The following is a 19,782-nucleotide window of genomic DNA, read 5'->3' as shown; positions in this document are numbered from 1 at the left end:
GGATCCATTCAATAATAGGTTTTAGCATTTTTAATAAAACATAGATGGTGTTATTGAGATTTAATTGTAGGACATTTTTTTTAGTGAAAGTAATTCTCTCCCTCGCAGGCATCCCTTCCTGTCTTCCTAGTGTCTGTCTGCCATCACTCCCACAGACACACATAAGCACAAATTAGAAGCTAAATTTGTTGTTCATGTCAATCTGAAAGTTGGGCAAAGATCAGTATCTGTATTCCAAGTATCCAAGAGGCTAGAGAAGTGTCATTTCAAAGCTAGCCTCCTTTTTTCGTTAAAGTTGAGGGGAATGTGTCAAAAGACACCTTATCCAGTAATCCTAATGCTAGTACAAGTCTTAAATCTACGCGGGGTTCATTTTCATTACCACGGTTGCAATCTATATAATGATTTGGCCATTCTGCTGGCCAGCGGCTTTTCCCTAGTTATTTCGTTCTTTTGTAACCTGAAATATAAAGACATGATGACACTCTTTGTAATCTCAACACTTGGGAGGTTCAGGCAGGAATACAGAAGAAGTTCAAGGTCACCCTTGGTTGCAAAGTGAGTTGGAAGGTAGCGTGGGCTACAGTTGAAAAACAAAACCGTGTGCTGTGTGTGTGTGTGTGTGTGTGTGTGTGTGTGTTGACACGACACAGAATTGTCTGTAACCATGACCAGAAAACTGAAAAAGGGTCAGCTGGAGAAGTGATTTTTCTTTGCAAATGTTTCCTTTTTCACCCATACTTTCACAAGCAGCTCCAAAGCTGATGATGAAAAGACGCATTGGTTTTTTTCAAGCTATTCTCGTTAGAGGCATTTCAGAGAACCAACAGAAAAAAAAATCCATGCCCAATCTCTTTCAAAGGACACTGCTAGAGCATAATGCCAGGCACCCCAGCCAACGAGTTACCTGAGGGCACCTTCCAGGGACTTGAGGGAAACATCAAATTCTGGAACTTTACTGAACCCCTAATAATCTCCTACCCGGAGTCTCCGCCCTCTGCCAGTCACCAGAGTGAGTCAATGGGGAGTGACGTCAGAGGAAGGGAAAATGCCCATCGCGCGAGATTTCGCGCGGGACTTTGAAGTTGGAAACCGGTTGCGGCTCATGCGCTGTGGCCTCACAACCTCAGGGTGGCACGCGGGGAGGTAGGGTGAGAACCCTGAGCCGGGGAATCCTAGCGTGCTGGTGCTTCTTCTTTTTCTTCTTCTTTTTTTTTCCCCTTCCCGCTACTCTCTGTGTGTGGGTCTGAGGGTCCGCAGAGGTGCTGTGTCGCAGGGCCCAACCCCGCTGCCTAGTGTGCCCCATATAGAAGGAAGCCCTCACGTCCCCACATTAGTCGGAGCGGTGCGGCCGGCGTGGCGACAGCGACCACTGACCGCCACCCCTGTGTCCCTGGAAGCGGAGCAGCCCCCCCACCCCAGGCACACACTCCCGTCCCCTGAGTCTCAGCCTCGAGCGTCCCTCACACACAGACACACACACACACACACGTCTCCCCTACAAACCACTGCCGCCTCGCTTGCTCGCTTGCATCGCGGCATAGTCCCTGGGGGCCGTCCCCACTCTAAAGCAGAGAAGATGGCTGGAGGACGTCTGTTGCTGGGGGGCGACTTCCTGTCGCCGCCGCCGCTGCCCCCCCTCCCGCCGCCGCCGCTGCCCCCCCTCCCGCCGCCCCCGCCTGAGCCAGTGCTGGAGCAGTGGCGCTATAGCCACGAAAGTGACTGGCAGTGGGCTCTGCGGCGGAGCTTCATCTGCCGGCACCTGCACAGCTATCCCGGGGCCGCGCTGGACCAGCTCCTCGCGCTCTCTGCCGCCTGGACCAACCACGTTTTCCTGGGCTGCAGGTGAGGATGGTGTTGGGAGGTCGAATTAGGGACAGGGTGGGAGATGGGTGGTGGTGGTGGGGTCGGCTTAGGGATGAAGGTGCGCAACGGATGATGGACTTTGGGTTATGGACAAGACCAAGGGAAGGAGAGAGTCAGGAAAGGTGGTCCAGACGAGTACTGGGGCAGGATGCGGATGATGGTGTGGAGACTCGAAGATTTGCTAGAGGACACGGAGAAGCTTTTTCTTCACTAGTGGTTGCGGGGTGGGGTGGGCGATCGCGGTTGCAGGCAATGACATGACAGCCTATGAGGGCACGGAGATGCCCCTCCAGGACCAGAGATGGAGATAGGGTAGATCCTGGAAGAGGGTAATTGGGAGGTAGTCGTTGCGATTGGTAATAAATAGGAGAACCTCAGACCCGCAAAGGGGCTTCCAAGGATGCGGCATTTGCACAGGCTATTTGATGGGGCTTCCGAGGGGAAGACAAGGAATTCCACAGTTGTAATCCTAGTCTCCTGACCACTCTCTTCTTCTACCTCCATGAAATAAAGCAACCCCCTCCCCTCGCAACGCCCCCCCACCCCCAGCCAGGTCTTATCTTCTTCTCCTGGGGAGGCGGTATGTGTCAGGTCTTTGAGCCGCAGTGGCAGGCTTGCTTGTAGATTTGCGCATAATGTACTCAAACAAAGAAATGGATCTATCTGCTGTAAAGATGGATTGCTGTCTTTTCACCTTAAGTGGAATAGGAGGAATGAACATTTGGCCTCTGTATGAGGTTTTAGGGCGGTGTGTTTCTCTCTCTGTTTCCTCCTTTCCTAGAACCTGGTGGCTTCTGAACAGGCCTCTTGGAAAGCACTTTGCGTTCTATGGAGACTGCAGTATGGTTCCAACGCAGTTTTTTTTTTTTTTTTAAGCAGGATGTTTGGGTCCTCTGTCCTTCAGAACCTCAAATTTGGCCTTATCCTAGACTAATTACGTCAGTAGACTGGAGAGATTCTTCTTTATATTCCTGCCTAACAGTCAGACTGTTTTTATTAGGAAGAATGAGAAATTCTGGAAAATGATCAGATTTGGTTCAACCAGATCAGTTCTAGGAAGGCTGTAAACAATGCAGAAGAAAATGTGTACTCCTTCCTTAATTGTTGAACAACATGGCAGCCAGTGTGAAACTTTGCTTTGCCCTATCACAGAATTTTATATTTTCCTATCTTCTCTAAGTTAACATCATTTCTACTTTTAGAGATAATGGTTATTTGCTACTGGGAAAGTCTCAGCAATTAGTCCTCACATAAATCTAATTTACATAGCAATTTACATAGAATAACAATGTTATTCTTGCAGTAAAAAGGTATCTTTATGAAACAATCCTTGATCTTAATAGCACAAAAAGCTACAGAGTATCAAAATCTTAAAACATCTTTAATAGGGGAAAAGAATGGATTTTACTGTTATTCATATTCACACCTTTGTCTTCAGGGCCTAGAAGAAATCTTGTGCAGTATTCTACTTTAGCATAATAGCTGCTCAGTAAATGTCTGGGGAGTGATAGATGTATATACCTTTGTAATATGCAGCATTTTTTCAACACTCTCTACCTTGTAACAACCACCCTAGGGGTTAGGAGGCTTCTCCCTTTTACAGCGAAATCAATGGAGGCCAAGAAGTTAAGTTACTATGCAAGGTCTCACAATTGTTTCCAGTCTGAGTCTCTTTCCACTGAGATACAGTTGCTGTGTTTGGAAATGATGGACCAGAAACAAAAGCAAGTAGCTGACATAAGTCAAATCTCTAAATGCAAGCTTACATCCCGAGAACAGCAGCTTCATGCATAACCAGGGTATGAACACAAACCAAGCCAATGGCACTTGGCCCTACAGCTCCAGCACCCAGGATGTGTAATGGCAAATCCTTTGTTTAGAATAGTCATTGTGTTGCAGTATACCTATATCACTACAACAATTACTATAAGATTATGAAATAGATGAACTGAAAAACAATCTTTTATATTATATTTGATCATTAGACATAGGAGATTGGGAAGATCCTGAGAGAACTTTGGCAGTTTGTAACCCTGTGTGGTTTTCACATTAGATATCCTTTGTTAGCTCACTCTTTGGGTGCATAAAATCTACATTCTCAAAGTTGGCAGAGTTCTTGTTTTGTGTGACAGGCTGTTCTCAAGTAAATTGCGGAAACATGGTTATACAGCCCTTTGTAACCTCAAATTGTTAACTTGTTGTTCAAGAGGTTCCATTTGAGTAGAAACTGAGATAAGAGATAATCTGAAATTGAGATTCAGAGCATGTTTTGTTCCTTTTGGTGGTACTGACCGTTTCCATGGAACAAATTAGAGTTTGTGCATGTGGGTGGGTGTGCATTGATACATCTCTGTCTCTCTCTCTCTGTCTCTCTGTCTCTCTGTCTCTGTCTCTCTCTCTCTCTCTCTCTCTCTCTCTCTCTCTCTCTCTCTCTCTGTGTGTGTGTGTGTGTAATGTTTATATGGGTGAGTTCCTTGACTATAAGGCCAGAGGTCTGTGTTGGGTGTCACCTCTATCACCCTCTACCTATTATTTAAGACAACTTCACAGAATCTAAAGCTTACCAGTTAGGTCAGACTGTCTGGCCTCTGAGCCCCAGGGATCTGCCCGTATCCCCTCTACCAGCAATTGGGTTACAGACTGTGACTGTGTAGTGTGTCACCATGCTTTGGTCTTACATGTGTGTCAGGGATTAAAACTTAGGTCCTCTTCTGTAGCAAGCACTGAACCACCACCCCAGCCTTGAATATCTCCTTGACTCTATAATTGTGGTTTTTACACATACACATGCATTAAATCACCTGCTTTGGATACTGCATATGGTAGCACAAGACTTTCATCCTAGCACTCAGGACTTGAGACTGCAGCAAGGATATGGTGAGTTTAGAGCTCACCTGAACTATATAAGGACAACCTGTCTAAAATATAGTAACAACAATAGTAATCACCTGTTAGGTTTACTAAGCGACAGGTTCCTGGGCCTCTGCTCTAAGTCTTCCAAATTAGAGGATGTAAGAAAGAGCCTCAAAACTTTTATTTCTGTTAGCTTACCAGATACTGATATCGCTAATTTGAGAACTAGTAAGATAAATTGATAGGTTTTTTTTTTAAAGATTTATTATTGGGCTGGCAAAATGGCTCAGTGATTAAGAGCACTGGCTGCTTTTCCAGAGGTCGTGAGTTCAATTCCTAGCAATCACATGGTGCCTCACAACCATCTATAGTGGGATCCGATGCCCTCTTCTGGTGTGTACTCATATACATAAAATAAATAAATAAATTAAAGATTTACTTATTGTGCATACAGTGTTCTGCCTACATGTATGCCTAAAGGCACCAGATCTCTCCTGCCTCCGTCTCCTGAGTGCTGAGGTCATGGGATGCACTACCATGTCCATTTTTAACTGATGTTGAGGATCAAACCTAGGGTTCATGAGTGCTAGACTAGCACTCTTATCAATTGAGCTATGTGCCCAGCCCTCTCGTCTACTTTAAAATAATCTTTCCTCATTGTCCTAGCAACAAAGAAGCTCAGAAAACTTTCCCTTCACTTTTTTTTCTGTTTTATAAATATAAGCAGCCTGTCAAGAAGTTTTGTTGGCTATGATGGGTCAGGCCCAGAATCCCATCCCTTAGGAGTCTGGAACAGGAAGGATTTTTTGAGAAATTTCTAAAACAGATTAAAAACATTAGTCTTGTGGCTAATGAAAACTTACAGTCTTTTGATCAGCTACATATATGACAATTAATTTTATGCATATGAATGCCTAGGGTGTCAGTGCAGTTTTTACTTACAGATTGTAGCTAGCGTGTTTACTACTGTATTTGTTTTGCAGGACTTGAGTGTAGAAGCTAGAATCTCAGGCGTGGTAGCCAAAAACTATACCACCAAGATCCATACACAACCATTTAAGAATGCAGTGTCTAGATTACCTGGCTTATTTATCTTTGTTAGCATATTAATAAAGAAAGTAACATAAAACCAACATAGCTAATTTGACTCCTTTTCCTCAATATAATTAAGAGTTTTGAAGCCAGATTTATTTTTGCGTGTGTGTGTGTGTGTGTGTGTGTGTGTGTGTGTGTGTGTGTGCGCGCGCACACGTGCGTGTGTGTAACATAACTTTGCACATAGGCTAAAGAAGTGGCAGACTTATGAAATATTCACCTCCAATCTGTATGTATATTATTACCTTGGACCATTATGTGTCTTGTAGGTGATTTTGAATAGATCATTTTGTATTTTGAAGCCCTAACTTTTGTTTAAGTTTCTTTTTCTCTCTACCTCTGCCTCTGCCTCTGTCTCTTGACATGTGGGATTAGCTTGAGAGTTGCCTCAGTGGTCAAGAGCACATGTTGTTACAAAGGATCAGGGTTTTATTCCCAGCATCCACATGGAGGCTCACCACCTCCTTGCATACCAGATATGAATGTACACAGATATAACACACAGGCAAAACACTCATATATGTAAAATAATAACTTTAAAAAGGCGTGTGCCACCGGGCAGTGGTGGCGCACGCCTGTAATCCCAGCACTCTGGGAGGCCGAGGCAGGCGGATTTCTGAGTTCAAGGCCAGCCTGGTCTATAGAGTGAGTTCCAGGACAGCCAGGGCTACACAGAGAAACCCTGTCTCGAAAAAACCAAAAAAAAAAAAAAAAAAAAAAGGCATGTGCCTGCTGGGCAGTGGTGGCACACGCCTGTAATCCCAGTACTCTGGGAGGCAGTGGCAGGTGGATTTCTGAGTTCAAGGCCAGCCTGGTCTATAGAGTCAGTTCCAGTACAGCCAGGGCTATACAGAGAAACCCTGTCTCGAAAAAACCAAATCCAAAAGACCTAAATGAATGAATGAATGAATGAATGAATGAATGAATAAATAAATAAATAGGTGGCATGTGCCACTATGTCTGGCTTTTAAGGTTTTTTTTTTTTTTTTTTTTTTTTTTTTTTTTTGAGACAAAGTTTCTCTGTATAGCCCTGGCTGTCCTGGAACTCACTCTGTAGACCAGGCTGGCCTTGAACTCAGAAATCCACCTGCCTCTGCCTCCCAGAGTGCTGGGATTACAGGCATGCGCCACCACCGCCCGGCAGATTTTAAGTTTTTAATCTCAGCATTTTAATTTAAATTTAGTAAAGCTGTTTAATATATTTATGAACTTATAATCACCTATTACTGAATACTTATTAACTTTCATGTACCATTGTATATAATGATCTATGTTTCTCTTGTAGCCATGCACATAGATGTAACTGTCTTGTGACCAAGACTATGATATCTATGAAGAAAAATATGTTGCCCATTATAAGCCATCTTTTAATAATATGCTAGACATGGTAGATGAGTTGAGGACCATCTTGCTTTCCAAAAGCTTGGTGCATTATATAAAGAACTTTAAGGCCTGTTATAGTTCTCTGGTTTTGCCTTAAGTATTTACAGCCAAATGTGTGATCTAATGGATACATACATATGTAATATGCCATGCATTTAAAATTATAGTAGATTTGCCTTAGTGATATTTCACATTGTATTCTATAATACAGAACTGTGTGACCATTAAAACCCATATGGTAGTGGGCTGTGGAATATAGCTCAGTGGTAGAAACTGCCTGTGAATGCTTGAGTCTCTGAGTTCAGTTTTCAGCATGGCAAAACCAAAATAGAATAGATGTGATAGTAACATGAGGAAAACTCTTATAATAGATAACAGATCAAAACGGGTGATCAGTCAGTAATGGGAGGGCATAGAAAACAAACAAAAAATATAAAGTAACACTTTAGTTGATGCTGAAGTTATCATAGTTGAGATGTGAACTTTTTCTTGATCAGTTTTCTTTGGAGTTAAAGGCATTTTTTGATGTATTATGAAAAATCACTATGGAAGATAGCAATAACTTGAACTTTATCCTTGAGTGGGTTGGTATTCAGGTAATTTTAGCAATAGAAATAGAATTCTAGTGATCTTATTAAAGACTCTAAAAGTCTTGCATTGTACTTTGACTAGTCAAACATTAGATAATATGATGGTCTTTCCATTCTTACGTAAGCTTGCTGGGCTCCTTTTGTATTATGACTTCCTAATAAAGGCCAAAATCTGACTGTGTTGGCAACCTACGCAAGGGTTTATTTTTATAGCCTCTGGAAGATGGCAAATTCTGTAGCAATTGTAATGAATAGGGAGCAATAAATAGGTACAATAATTACTGGTGTTGGAAGAAACTTGTGAGACAAGTGAATGTGAATGGTGGGAGCCTAGGTATTCCCTCCATGGGCATCATTATGGCCTTTGTACCATTTTCACTTATATTGCACATTCAGAATCAGGTTCTAATTGAGGGTCTAGAGAATTTTAACTGGACCCAAGGTGAATGACTTGGTTGTACCAACAATATTTGCAAATGTGAGATCAGTGGTTTTAAAAGTTGTGGACTTTAGACTGGAGATGTGGCTCAGTCCTTAAGAACACTGTCTGCTCTTTCAGAGGACCTGGGTTCAGTTCCCATGACCCATATGGCAGCCCACAAACTAACTCCAGTTCCAGGGGATCAGACATCCTCTCTGGCTTTTATGAACACCAGGCACATACATGGTACACAAATAATATATATGTAGGCAAAACACCCATATACATAAACTAATTTTTATAGTAATGAATAAAAAATGTTTTTAAGCTGTGAACATCACCTGATTTTCATAGTCTTTGTTTTTATCCTGTACTTTGGAAATTGGACTCCCCACATCCAAGAAGAAGTGATATGTGCAATGTATGATACTTTAGATACCTTTTCTGATGACCACATAAGAGTAAATGAAAATAGAATTACTCTTGGTATTCGAGTACTGATGCTAGCTGTAATAGCAGTTGTCTGTAAGAAGCGAAGGTTATAGCTAGCTTCCCATAATCAGTCAGCAAGGACTTCTAGGTTTTGAGTTATGCTTTACAAGGAAATCTGATGAGTATGGAACCTACTGTACTGAAGGGGAAGATGTTAATCTTTAACTTCACAACTAGTCATGAAAAGCCATTCTTGTTACTTAGTTTCAGACTTTCTTCCCAAATGCTACCAGTGAGGCCAAAAAAAAAAAAAAAAAGGCTCTGAAAATAGGAAGAGTTAGCAAGTACTCATGATAATAAAACTTCACTTGAGGTCATTTTTTTGGTTTGTTTTTTGGATTTTTTTTTTCCCCGAGACAGGGTCTTTCTGTATAGCCCAGGCTGTCCTAGAACTCAGAAATCCACCTGCCTCTGCCTCCCAGAGTCAGGTGGGAGGGATTACAGGCGTGCGCCACCACCACTACCCAGCTATTGAGGTCATTTTTTAATTGTCATGCAGCAAAATTATGTTATCAAAAAGTCAATCTAGCCTGTTATGGTGGTGCATACCTGTAATCCCAGCACTCAGGAGGCTGAGATGGGAGACGAGCCTGAGATACATATGACTTGTATATTGAGACCCTGTCTCCAAACAGAAAGATGGGGTAGATAGAAGAAAACAATGAAAAGAAACCCACAAAACATATAAGGCTGGTAAGATGCTTCAGGCATTTGCCACTAAGCCTCATCCCCAGGACTCACATGGTGGAAGGAGAGAGCCAATTCCCATAATCTGACCTCCATATGCACAATGTGGCACATGTGCAATCTCCTCCAGGCGCAATAAATAAATGCAATAAAGCAAGCTCTTGATGATTATAAAATACTAGTTAGGATAATGGCATTGTTATCATCAACAGATCCTACTCAGAGTCCTCTAACTTTGCTGTTTGTACTTCATTCTATATAGTTCATCATGTATAGTGGTTGGGAGGGCAGCTGAAATGGATCAATGGGTAAAGAGTATTTGCCACGCAAGACTGATGACCTAACTTCAATAATCTGGAACCCACATTAAGATGGAGAGAGAACTGACTCCCAGAGTTGTTCTCTGACCACCACATGAGGCAGGCACCATGGTGTTTACATTTTACAATTGCAGTATGTTTCTACAGAAGACTTTTAATATTCCCAATACCACATAGATCCTACCCATTGTTCTTTTAAAATAACTAACCTAGCACCCTGTACTCTCTGTGACCTGTATCACTGCTTTGTTCCTTTTGTTGTTTTTTGTTTTGTTTTGTTTTGTTTTGTTTTTTGCTATATAGTTCTCTGTTGTCTATTTATACCAGAGTTTTAACCATTCACCTTTTGAAAGATACATATCTGGGCTAATTATAGTTAGGCCTATAAGGCTGTTGTGAGGGCTCATATACAAGTTTTTGTATGAACATAAGTTTTCATTTCTTTAGTATAAATGCCCAAGAGTACAGTTCCTGGGTCCTATGGTAATTGATGTTTAGTTTAATTAGAAAATGCCAAACTGTTTTCTAGAATAACTACATCATTTTACAGTTCTGCCTGCGGCACCTCAGGGATTAGCTTCTCTGTATTCTTGCCAGCATTTGATGTCATCACTGCTGTATATTGTGGCCATCTTGATATGCTGATGTCTTTCAATCATATTTTCCTGTTGACTGACAGTGTTGAACATCTTATGTTCATTTGCAATCTGTACTCTCCAGTGATGATGGACTTTGTTAATGGCCTTTGTGGTGTGTGTGTGTGTGTGTACACATGTACATGACATGCATGTATGTAGGTGAAGGAACCCACAGAAGCCAGAGTAGAATGCCAAATATCTTCCTTACTTGTTTTTTTTTTTTTTTTTTTGAAACAGGGTCTGTCACTGAACCCAAAGCTCACCATTTTGGCTACATTGGCTGGTCAACACGCTGTGGCATCCACCTCTCTCTGCCCCTCAGTTCAGGGCTTACTTACATATACGGCCATGCCCTGCTCTTACATGGGTGCTGGGAATTTGAATCTGAGGGCCTCCTGTTTATACAGCAAGTGCTGCGTTACCCACTGAGCCATTTCCCAGCTCCTCTTGTTAATTTGAAAGCTTGATTTTTGTTCCTCTTGGGTTTTGAGCTAACAAGTTCTTGTGAAGTACTTGGCTCACAAATATTTTTTCCCAGTCTGTAGTGTATGTTCTTTGTAGAGTCTTATAAGAGGACAACATTTTAATTCTGATTAGGTCCTTTTTCCACTTATCTATCTATCTATCTATCTATCTTTCTTTCTTTCTTTCTTTCTTTCTTTCTTTCTTTCTTGTTTTTTTGTTTTGTTTTTGTTTTGTTTAGGATTTGGTTTTTTTTTCGAGACAGGGTTTCTCTGTATAGGGTTTCCCTGGCTGTCCTGGAACTCACTCTGTAGACCAGGCTGGCCTGGGACTTAGAAATCTGCCTGCCTCTGCCTCCCAGGATTACAGACGTGCGCCACCACCGCCCAGCTCTTTTTTCATTTTTAAAATTTTATTTATGTGTATATATGTTTAGCTCATACATATGTCTGTATCATGTGCATCCTGGAAGTTCTGAAGTTACAGATGGTTGTGGACTGGTTCTGAAGTTATTGATGGTTGTTAGCTGCTCTGTGGGCACTAGGAACTGAACCTGGGTCTTCTACAAGAACAAGTGCTCTTAACTGCTGAGCCATCTCTCCATCCTACACTATTTCCTTTATAGATCATGCTTTAAGAGATGCTGGTGTAGCTTAGATCTTGAAGGGTTTCTCCCACTATTTTTAAATGAAAGTTTTATAGTTTTACACTTTTATGTTATATATATATATATATATATATATATATATAAAATATGTATGCTATATATATTGCACTGTATGCTTTTGTAAAGTGAGGGTTAGGTTTACCTGTCTGGTTTTTACATATAGGTGCTCTTTTGTTACAGAGGTTCCTCTTTGGGATTATATTTTGTGAACTACCAGGCTTTTATTGTTTACATGAGTCCATTTCTGAGTTCTCAGTAAACTTCTTGGGCCTTGCAGAGTGATAGTAGGCTATCATTTCTTCCATAATTACCTGTAATGCTTTGGTAAAAGACTTTCCTAGGGCTGAAGAGATGATGTTCTTACTGTTGGCGAAGAAGAGTAGAGTTTTGTTCCCAGAACCCACATGAGTCAGCTCACATGTCTAATTCTAGTTCTGAGTCCGATGCCTTTGGCCTCCTGTGGGCACCTGCACATATGCACACACTTCCCGCATGACTACACATAACTAAAATGAAGTCTTTAAAAGAGATTTTCCTTGACAACACTTTGGTGGTTTTGAGATACAGTTTGTACAGGAAAATGCAGCATAAATGCTTGTATTCTTCCTTTAATACTTGTTTATACAATAATGATACCTTTCATCCTCCAAAAGTTACCAATAATTGGTTTGTACGTATTATGAACTAATAGATTTTAAATATATTTAAAAAGTCACAGCTCCTGTGACCTTTGAGAGTTTCTTTGTTGTAGGTCCAAGATCTACCGGGCTCTTCTTAGACATTTCCTGCCCCAGACTTGGAAGCATGCATTTCTCTGTGGAACATGGTTCCCTTTCATGAGAAATGATAGCCGTTACAATTTGGATGTTAGCTACACAGCTCTCCTTAACATTTTTAGTATTTTTATAAATGTATAAATTTAATTGTTTATATGCAATACTTTTTTGAAAGAGAAAAATCATGAACATATAGGTATATTTTCAATTTTATGTGCATGGCTGGTTTTTTTCCTGCATATATGTCTGTATACAACACACATGCCTATTGCCCACAGTCCAGGAAAGAATGTTGTATGCTGGGCCAGGAATTATAGACAGCTAGAAGCAGCCATGTGGGTACTAGGAATCAAACCTGTGTCCTGGCAGAGCCTTCAGTGCTCTTAACTGCTGAGCCATCTCCCAGCCCCTGTGTTTTATGCAGAAATCTTGATCTTAATACCTAATGAGCAAAACTACTCGTTCTATAGCTAAATATTTTAGGTCTAATTCTTTGTTTTCATAACAAAATTACCCTGCTGATAAAGTTCTTTGGAAACAATGATGATTGTCTTACTTAGAAGCATTTTAAAAAGGATATCCATAACTATTTTAATTGTATTAATTTATAGGTATAGCCCACGCTTGATGGAAAAAATTCTTCATATGGCCGAAGGTATTGATATTGGGGAGATGCCTTCATATGATCTGATGCCCAAACCGTCCAAAGGCCAAAAACGCTGCCTTTCAACCTACGATGGTAAGTATGCCTTATTTCTATAAAGTGGGATGCTAAAAAGTCTGGCTTCTTAAAATGTGTCACATGGCTTCAAATAACACTGGTAGCATTGAATTCTATGCAAAGAAAAATGATTTTGTGTTGGTATCTTTTATTATTTTGATTTTGAGACAGAGTCTGTCTGTGTAGCCCTGGCTGTCCTTGAACCCACATGATACACTTGAGTGGCCTTGCATTCACAGATATATACCTGTTTCTGCCTCCTGAGTGCTGGGATTAATGGTGTGTGCCTCCATGCCCAGATCCAGCCCAGGTAAATGGTTTCTAACTTAAACATACGGCTTTTGATGATGCTAGAAAGAACCAAAAGTACAGAATTCCCAGTATAATGCTGTCCTTGACGTCTATGCCATAGAACCTGCCTCTAAATAGAAGAGCCTCATTCTGAGATCATATGAGCATCTGAGTAATTAAATATTCCTGGATAGGTCGAGATGGACTAGCTTTCTATAGCACTGAGGAGTGCTATAGGGAAGAAGCCCTAGTCTCTGGTATAGCCTTAGTAGTATGTTTCCATGGCTTCAAATGTGCTATCCCCTATTAATCATCAGTTCCAGGTTTTGTCTGTTCTAAAAATACAGGTAACAGCATTTTGTGTAGGACAAGTCAGAACTAAGGTTTTGGTTGAAAACTGTTTGTTTTTGATACTGTAGTTACAATGATATAAAGGTGAGTGATAGAGTCACTCACCTCTGATACAGAAGAGAGAGGTTTAGGAAGTGCATCTGGTTATCTATCATTTCTGTTTCAGTAAGAGTCATCTGTAGTTCTGGAGAGTTTTTAGCACAGGTGGTAAGAGACTGTCTTAGCGCATCTTTCCAGGATAGATGAAGAGTACATTTCACTGTGCTTTCACTCTCCTGTTGAAAAATCCTCTTCTTTTCAACAGCCTACATACTTGTTTGATTCAATGAATTGTTTCCTGTTGAGAGTTTTTCTTTATGCATGGAGGGAGGGGGGCATCACCCCTTATGGTAGAGTCTTACATTGCTCTGAATCCCTTTGTCCCGGTGACTGGAACAGACCTTGTACCAACAGTACAGCTTTCGGATTATATGGTTGGTGCTATTTTCCTGCTTGGTTCTTTTGAAATATTCCCATTTTAATGAATTGTAAATTTCACTCATTCTATAGGTCAAAATCCTCCTAAAAAGCAAGCTGGTTCCAAATTCCATGTGAGACCTCGTTTTGAGCCTGTACATTTTGTAGCTAGTAGTTCAAAATCTGAAAGACAGGAAGATCCGTATGGCCCTCAAAAAAAAGAGGTAAATGGACGAACGCATTTTGCCAACATGCCAAGAAACTTCTACCAAGATTATACTCAAGACTCTTTCAGTCTACAGGATGGGAGTTCTCAGTATTGTAGTTCATCAGGATTTATTTTCACAAAAGACCAGCCTGTAGCAACCAACATGTATGTTGACAGTGGGAACCCTGCCCCAAGCAGCACATCGCAGCAGGCAAACTGTCAGCCAGCTCCCGAGCCCCCTCCTTCACAGATGTACCCCGAGTCAGTGGTTGCCGAGAAACAGTATTTTATTGAAAAGTTAACAGCAACTATCTGGAAAAACCTTTCTAATCCAGAGATGACTTCTGGATCTGATAAAATTAATTATACCTACATGCTAACTCGTTGTATTCAGGCATGTAAGACAAATCCTGAGTATATATATGCTCCTTTAAAAGAAATTCCTCCTGCTGACATCCCAAAAAATAAAAAACTTCTCACAGATGGTTATGCTTGTGAAGTTAGATGCCAAAATATCTATCTAACTACAGGCTATGCAGGTAGCAAGAATGGGTCCAGAGATCGAGCTACTGAGCTAGCTGTAAAACTCTTGCAGAAGCGGATTGAGGTTAGAGTTGTCCGTCGGAAATTCAAGCACATAATTGGAGAGGACCTTGTGGTGTGTCAGATTGGTATGCTTTCATATGAATTTCCCCCTGCCCTGAAACCACCAGAAGACCTGGTAGTACTGGGAAAGGATGCTTCTGGGCAGCCTATTTTTAATAGTTCTGCCAAGCACTGGACCAATTTTGTCATTACAGAAAATGCAAATGATGCAATTGGCATCCTTAACAATTCTGCCTCATTCAACAAAATGTCGATTGAGTACAAATACGACATGATGCCAAATCGCACATGGCGGTGTCGAGTATTCCTGCAAGATCACTGCTTAGCTGAAGGTTATGGCACCAAGAAAACAAGCAAGCATGCAGCTGCTGATGAGGCTTTGAAAGTTCTTCAAAAAACACAACCCACGTATCCATCCGTCAAAAGTACCCAGTGCCATTCAGGCCCTTCACCCAAAGGATCTGGAAAGAAGAAAGATATCAAAGATCTTGTAGTTTATGAGAATTCTTCCAATCCTGTGTGCACATTGAATGATACGGCTCAATTTAACCGAATGACGGTAGAATATGTCTATGAGAGGATGACAGGTCTCCGCTGGAAATGCAAGGTAATTCTAGAAAGTGAAGTCATTGCAGAAGCAGTTGGAGTGAAGAAAAGTGTCAAATATGAAGCTGCTGGGGAAGCTGTAAAGACTCTCAAAAAGACACAGCCAACTGTCATCAACAACTTGAAGAAAGGGGCTGTTGAAGATGTGATTTCAAGAAATGAAATTCAGGGCCGCTCAGCAGAAGAAGCTTACAAACAGCAAATCAAAGAAGATAACATAGGGAATCAACTGCTGAGAAAGATGGGTTGGACGGGTGGCGGCTTAGGTAAATCTGGTGAGGGCATCCGGGAGCCTATCTCAGTTAAAGAGCAGCATAAGCGAGAAGGGCTTGGTCTAGATGTAGAGAGGGTCAATAAGATTGCTAAGAGGGATATAGAACAGATCATCAGAAACTATGCCCGCTCTGAAAGCCACTCAGATTTGACCTTCTCCACAGAGCTGACCAATGATGAACGGAAGCAAATACATCAGATTGCTCAGAGGTATGGCCTGAAGAGTAAGTCTCATGGGGTGGGCCATGATAGGTACCTGGTGGTAGGTAGAAAACGGCGGAAGGAAGACCTACTAGATCAACTCAAACAGGAGGGCCAAGTGGGACATTATGAGCTTGTTATGCCCCAATCAAACTAAGATTTTACTAAGTTATCTTATAAAGGCCTCATGAGGCAGATATACAAATAACAACAAAAAAAAAAGCTACATGTTCTGGTTTAGGAGTATTCATTAAGATGTTTCACCTTGTTCATTTCATATAGTGCTTTATTAGGTATTGGAACCTAGAGAATTCTGTCCACTTGTATTATTAGCTTAATCCAGCAGATGATATTGTGCAGCTACTGTTTGTGTCTTTGATATTGCTCTGTTCCCTCAGATTTTAGTAGTTTGTACAAGCAAAAACACCCATCTAAGTGCAATTTCACCCCAAGGAAAGTAATTCATATTATAAAGGGCATAGCACAGCAATCTGCAACAATATGTAAAGTCAATGCTGACTCTATCTACGCTAATTCCAGAGTTACTTAACATGTCGGGTCATTTTGTATCATTGATTTTCTCACAAAGATGAATTGTAGAGCATTTAACAATAAATTGTGCTGTATGTGTAAATGTCTTTGTCAACTAAATGATGTAAAACTTTCTTTAAAGTAATTTTAGTGTGTGTTTATTTATAACTTCTACCATGTGATTTCCAGGATATTGGAAGTGATTTACTGTATCTTGTGACATATGACTTTTAACAAATTCTAGTCTTCATGCTGAGAGAGCACTACTGAGAGATATCAAAAAGTTTCCAAAAAGCCTTGATTCAATCAGAAGAAAGGAAGCTTAACTGTTCTTGGTGCCTTGCGGAGACTCAGAGCAGCTCTCCAGTGTAACTCTCACGTGGCTTGAGCCCCACACCCAAGGCAGCCATAGCTATGGTAGAGCTTGGTAAAAGACTGAAGATACATTGGTGCTTTGATGGATAAAAAAGGTCAGTTGGCTGGTTCCCTCTCAAAAAGCTTATTACTCCTAAAGCCAACTTTGTAACATACTTAAAACTGCTATTTTCGCTTATTTCTGGAATGTAAAAATTTATAAAAATAAGAATTAGTGTATGCTTCCTGAATAAAAAGGAGCCAAAGTTGATCAAAATGGTGGTGTAATTATTTCTGGAGAGCAGCCTACTAGCAACACTTTGGGTTTTTAAAAGTGATGGTTGCATAAAATGTTTCAGTTAGAGCACACATGGATAATGTAATGATTTAGCAAATGGGAGCAGAATCTGTCACTCATAACATTTTTGTTTGTTTCATTTTTTTCCTTGAATGCCAGTATTCTGGCTTATCAAATCTTTGGGTGTTTACTTTTGTGTGGTTTTATTGTATCTTAGATGAGTCAACTAAAATCCAGCAATACAGCAAATGAATATTATTTAGTTAACTCCAGAGAAATGATGCTAAGGACTCTTAGGTTGTTTGCAGTATCTTTTTAAAAAAGATTTATTTTTTTATAATGTGTGTATGTCTGGGGGGTTATATGCATGTGAGTGCATATGCCCATGGAGGCCAGAGGGGCCAGTTGGAGCTGGCAATACAGGCAGTAGTGAGCCTCCTGACACCGGTGCTGGAAACTGAACCCTGGTTCTCTGGAAGAGCAGTGTATGTTCTTAACTACTGATCCAGCTCTTGAGCGCCCATTTGCAGTGTCCATGTTTGGCATATAAGTGGCTCACAATACATGGTAAATTCCTTTCTGCCCTCCCCTTTTCTATTTAATGCTAAAAAACTAGAGTAAAATGAGTATTTAAAAATATCAATTAGCTTTTATACCTGGATCTCTTAACATGCACCTACATTGGTTAGCACAGTATGGCATCAGACTTGCGCTTGTTTTCCATACCATAGTCTACATACTTCATTAGTTTTAGTAGAAGAGATGTGCATTTTATTTTGGTGCTTAATACTTTAGCAAAAACAGAGAACTATGATAGAATTTTGTGATTATAATTATTTTTTTACCTGCAAAATTCACTCCCATTTTGGAAAGTTGTGGTTCAGGTACTTAGAACACTGTGTCCTTAGTTGTCTGAGTGACAAAAGGTGGTTTTAGAGATTACAAGATGTGGAAACTTGGTTTGCATTCTCTCTTTACATGTCTTTCTCCCAGAATGTTTTGTTGTTTAGTTTTGGTAGAAAAATGGCAGAAATCCAAAGTCAGGTTTATTTATAAAAGTGTAATGAAACAGATGAATTACACTTAAGGCTTTGTGATAATTGGGTAAGGTATATAAAAGTTGGGTTCGTTTTAGGGGGCCAGATAACTTGATAGAGCAGCTTTAGTATCAATGTGGAATTAGAACAAAGTCACCAACTGTCTGAGAATAAAATAATGTGGAGACATGAGGCTAAGGAATGAGCTGCTGGTGTTCCGGCTGTTCCAGTTTGCAGTTGCCCCTTTTGTTGGTCCTGGCATTTTCCTTCCCTAAGAGATAGCAGTCATTTTCAGCTGAGGAACTTTGCTGTAAAACCTGACAGTATATGAGCACTTCCAAGTTTTATTTGTATTAAATATAAGCTAAAATCTGTATATGTGCTTGTGCTCACAGCGTCACTTTTGAATCCCTCCTCCCACCTTGATTGCAAAAGTGAATAGAAGTACACATTCCATTGGAGCCATTTCTTTACTTTCTTAAAAATAGTATTCAGTGTGTTCACTTTGCTACGAGTAACCCTTGAAATGGTTCCTAAATACTCTAATTACAGCTTTGGTTCTTCAGCATACCCCCTTCCTCACATAAGCAGGTGCAGAATTGAAGACAAGATTGTATCTCAAAAAAGGTACCTTGCAAATCTGCTTTAACTTTCTTGTAATTACATGAAGACAAGGCAGCCTGTGATAAAAATTATAAAGGAGAGAAAAAGGTAATTTGTATTAAATGTTCCAATGAGTGTTTAGTGGTAGCTCTGACTGTGTCTATGTCAGCTTCATTATTAAGGTTGTAAAAGGATTATCTCGTGAGAAATTGGAGATGGTGTTTCTCAGAAGGTGTACAAAATAAAATGTTACTACATCAGTCTGTTCCTGGTCTCATCTTAAATTTTTCAAATATTAACAGTATCAATATTTAAGGTGCCCAACCAAAACAGGGTGAAAAAGTTAGTTCAAGTATCAAACAAAAAATTTAACGGGGTTCTACTTTAAAACAGATATGGACTTGATGGGAAATACTAAGTATATTTGAGGAGATCACTCCTAAGTGGAACAATACAATTAATGTGGTATTTAGTGGTGTAGAAAGAACTGTCCCACAATGGGGTTTAAGTACCCTTCAAGGATGACTGGGGTGCACACACCTTTTCCTTCTATTAATAAAACAACATGCCACTATCGGTTTCTTTGAAATGAGATGGGTTGCCCCTCAGAAAGCCTACTTACATTCTAACATTCTGTCAGAGGATACTTGTCCTAATATATAGAATTTAAACATTTTATATAAAATTTTGCACTGTTAAGTTTATTCATACTGGGTGGTGGTGGCGCACGCCTGTAATCCCAGCACTCTAGGAGGCAGAGGCAGGTGGATTTCTGAGTTTGAGGCCAGCCTGGTCTGCGGAGTGAGTTCCAGGCCAGCCAGGGCTACACAGAGAAACCCTGTCTCGAAAAAAACCAAATCCAAAAAACCCCCCAAAAAAAGTTTATTCATTTTATGCATGTGTTGTATGTGCCTGAGTGGATGTTTGTGTACCATCTGCAGTACCCATTAAGGCCAGAAGGTGGCATCAGATCCCCTTACAACTGGAGTCAGTAGT

At 40.6% G+C, this 19,782-nt stretch overlaps 1 protein-coding gene across 2 annotated transcripts; it reads left to right on the top strand.

The window, feature by feature from the left end:
* The first annotated feature begins 1,094 nt into the window (after positions 1–1,094).
* Positions 1,095–19,046, top strand: Nkrf (NFKB repressing factor). Of its 2 annotated transcripts, none has more exons than XM_052170994.1 (3): positions 1,095–1,845; positions 12,862–12,989; positions 14,163–19,046. In XM_052170994.1, the coding sequence occupies exons 1-3, from the start codon at positions 1,580–1,582 to the stop codon at positions 16,118–16,120; spliced, it is 2,352 nt and encodes a 783-aa protein (XP_052026954.1). In that variant the 5' UTR covers positions 1,095–1,579; the 3' UTR covers positions 16,121–19,046. The 2 variants fall into 2 exon arrangements, with proteins under 2 accessions (XP_052026954.1, XP_052026955.1); XM_052170995.1 differs by lacking the exon at positions 1,095–1,845 and adding an exon at positions 13,211–13,281 and having other exon boundaries at positions 12,908–12,989.
* The last annotated feature ends 736 nt before the right edge of the window (positions 19,047–19,782 follow it).

This window comes from Apodemus sylvaticus, chromosome X (assembly GCF_947179515.1).
Source record: "Apodemus sylvaticus chromosome X, mApoSyl1.1, whole genome shotgun sequence".
NCBI classification, from domain to species: Eukaryota; Metazoa; Chordata; class Mammalia; order Rodentia; family Muridae; genus Apodemus; species Apodemus sylvaticus.
This window is presented reverse-complemented; position numbering and strand designations above follow the sequence as displayed.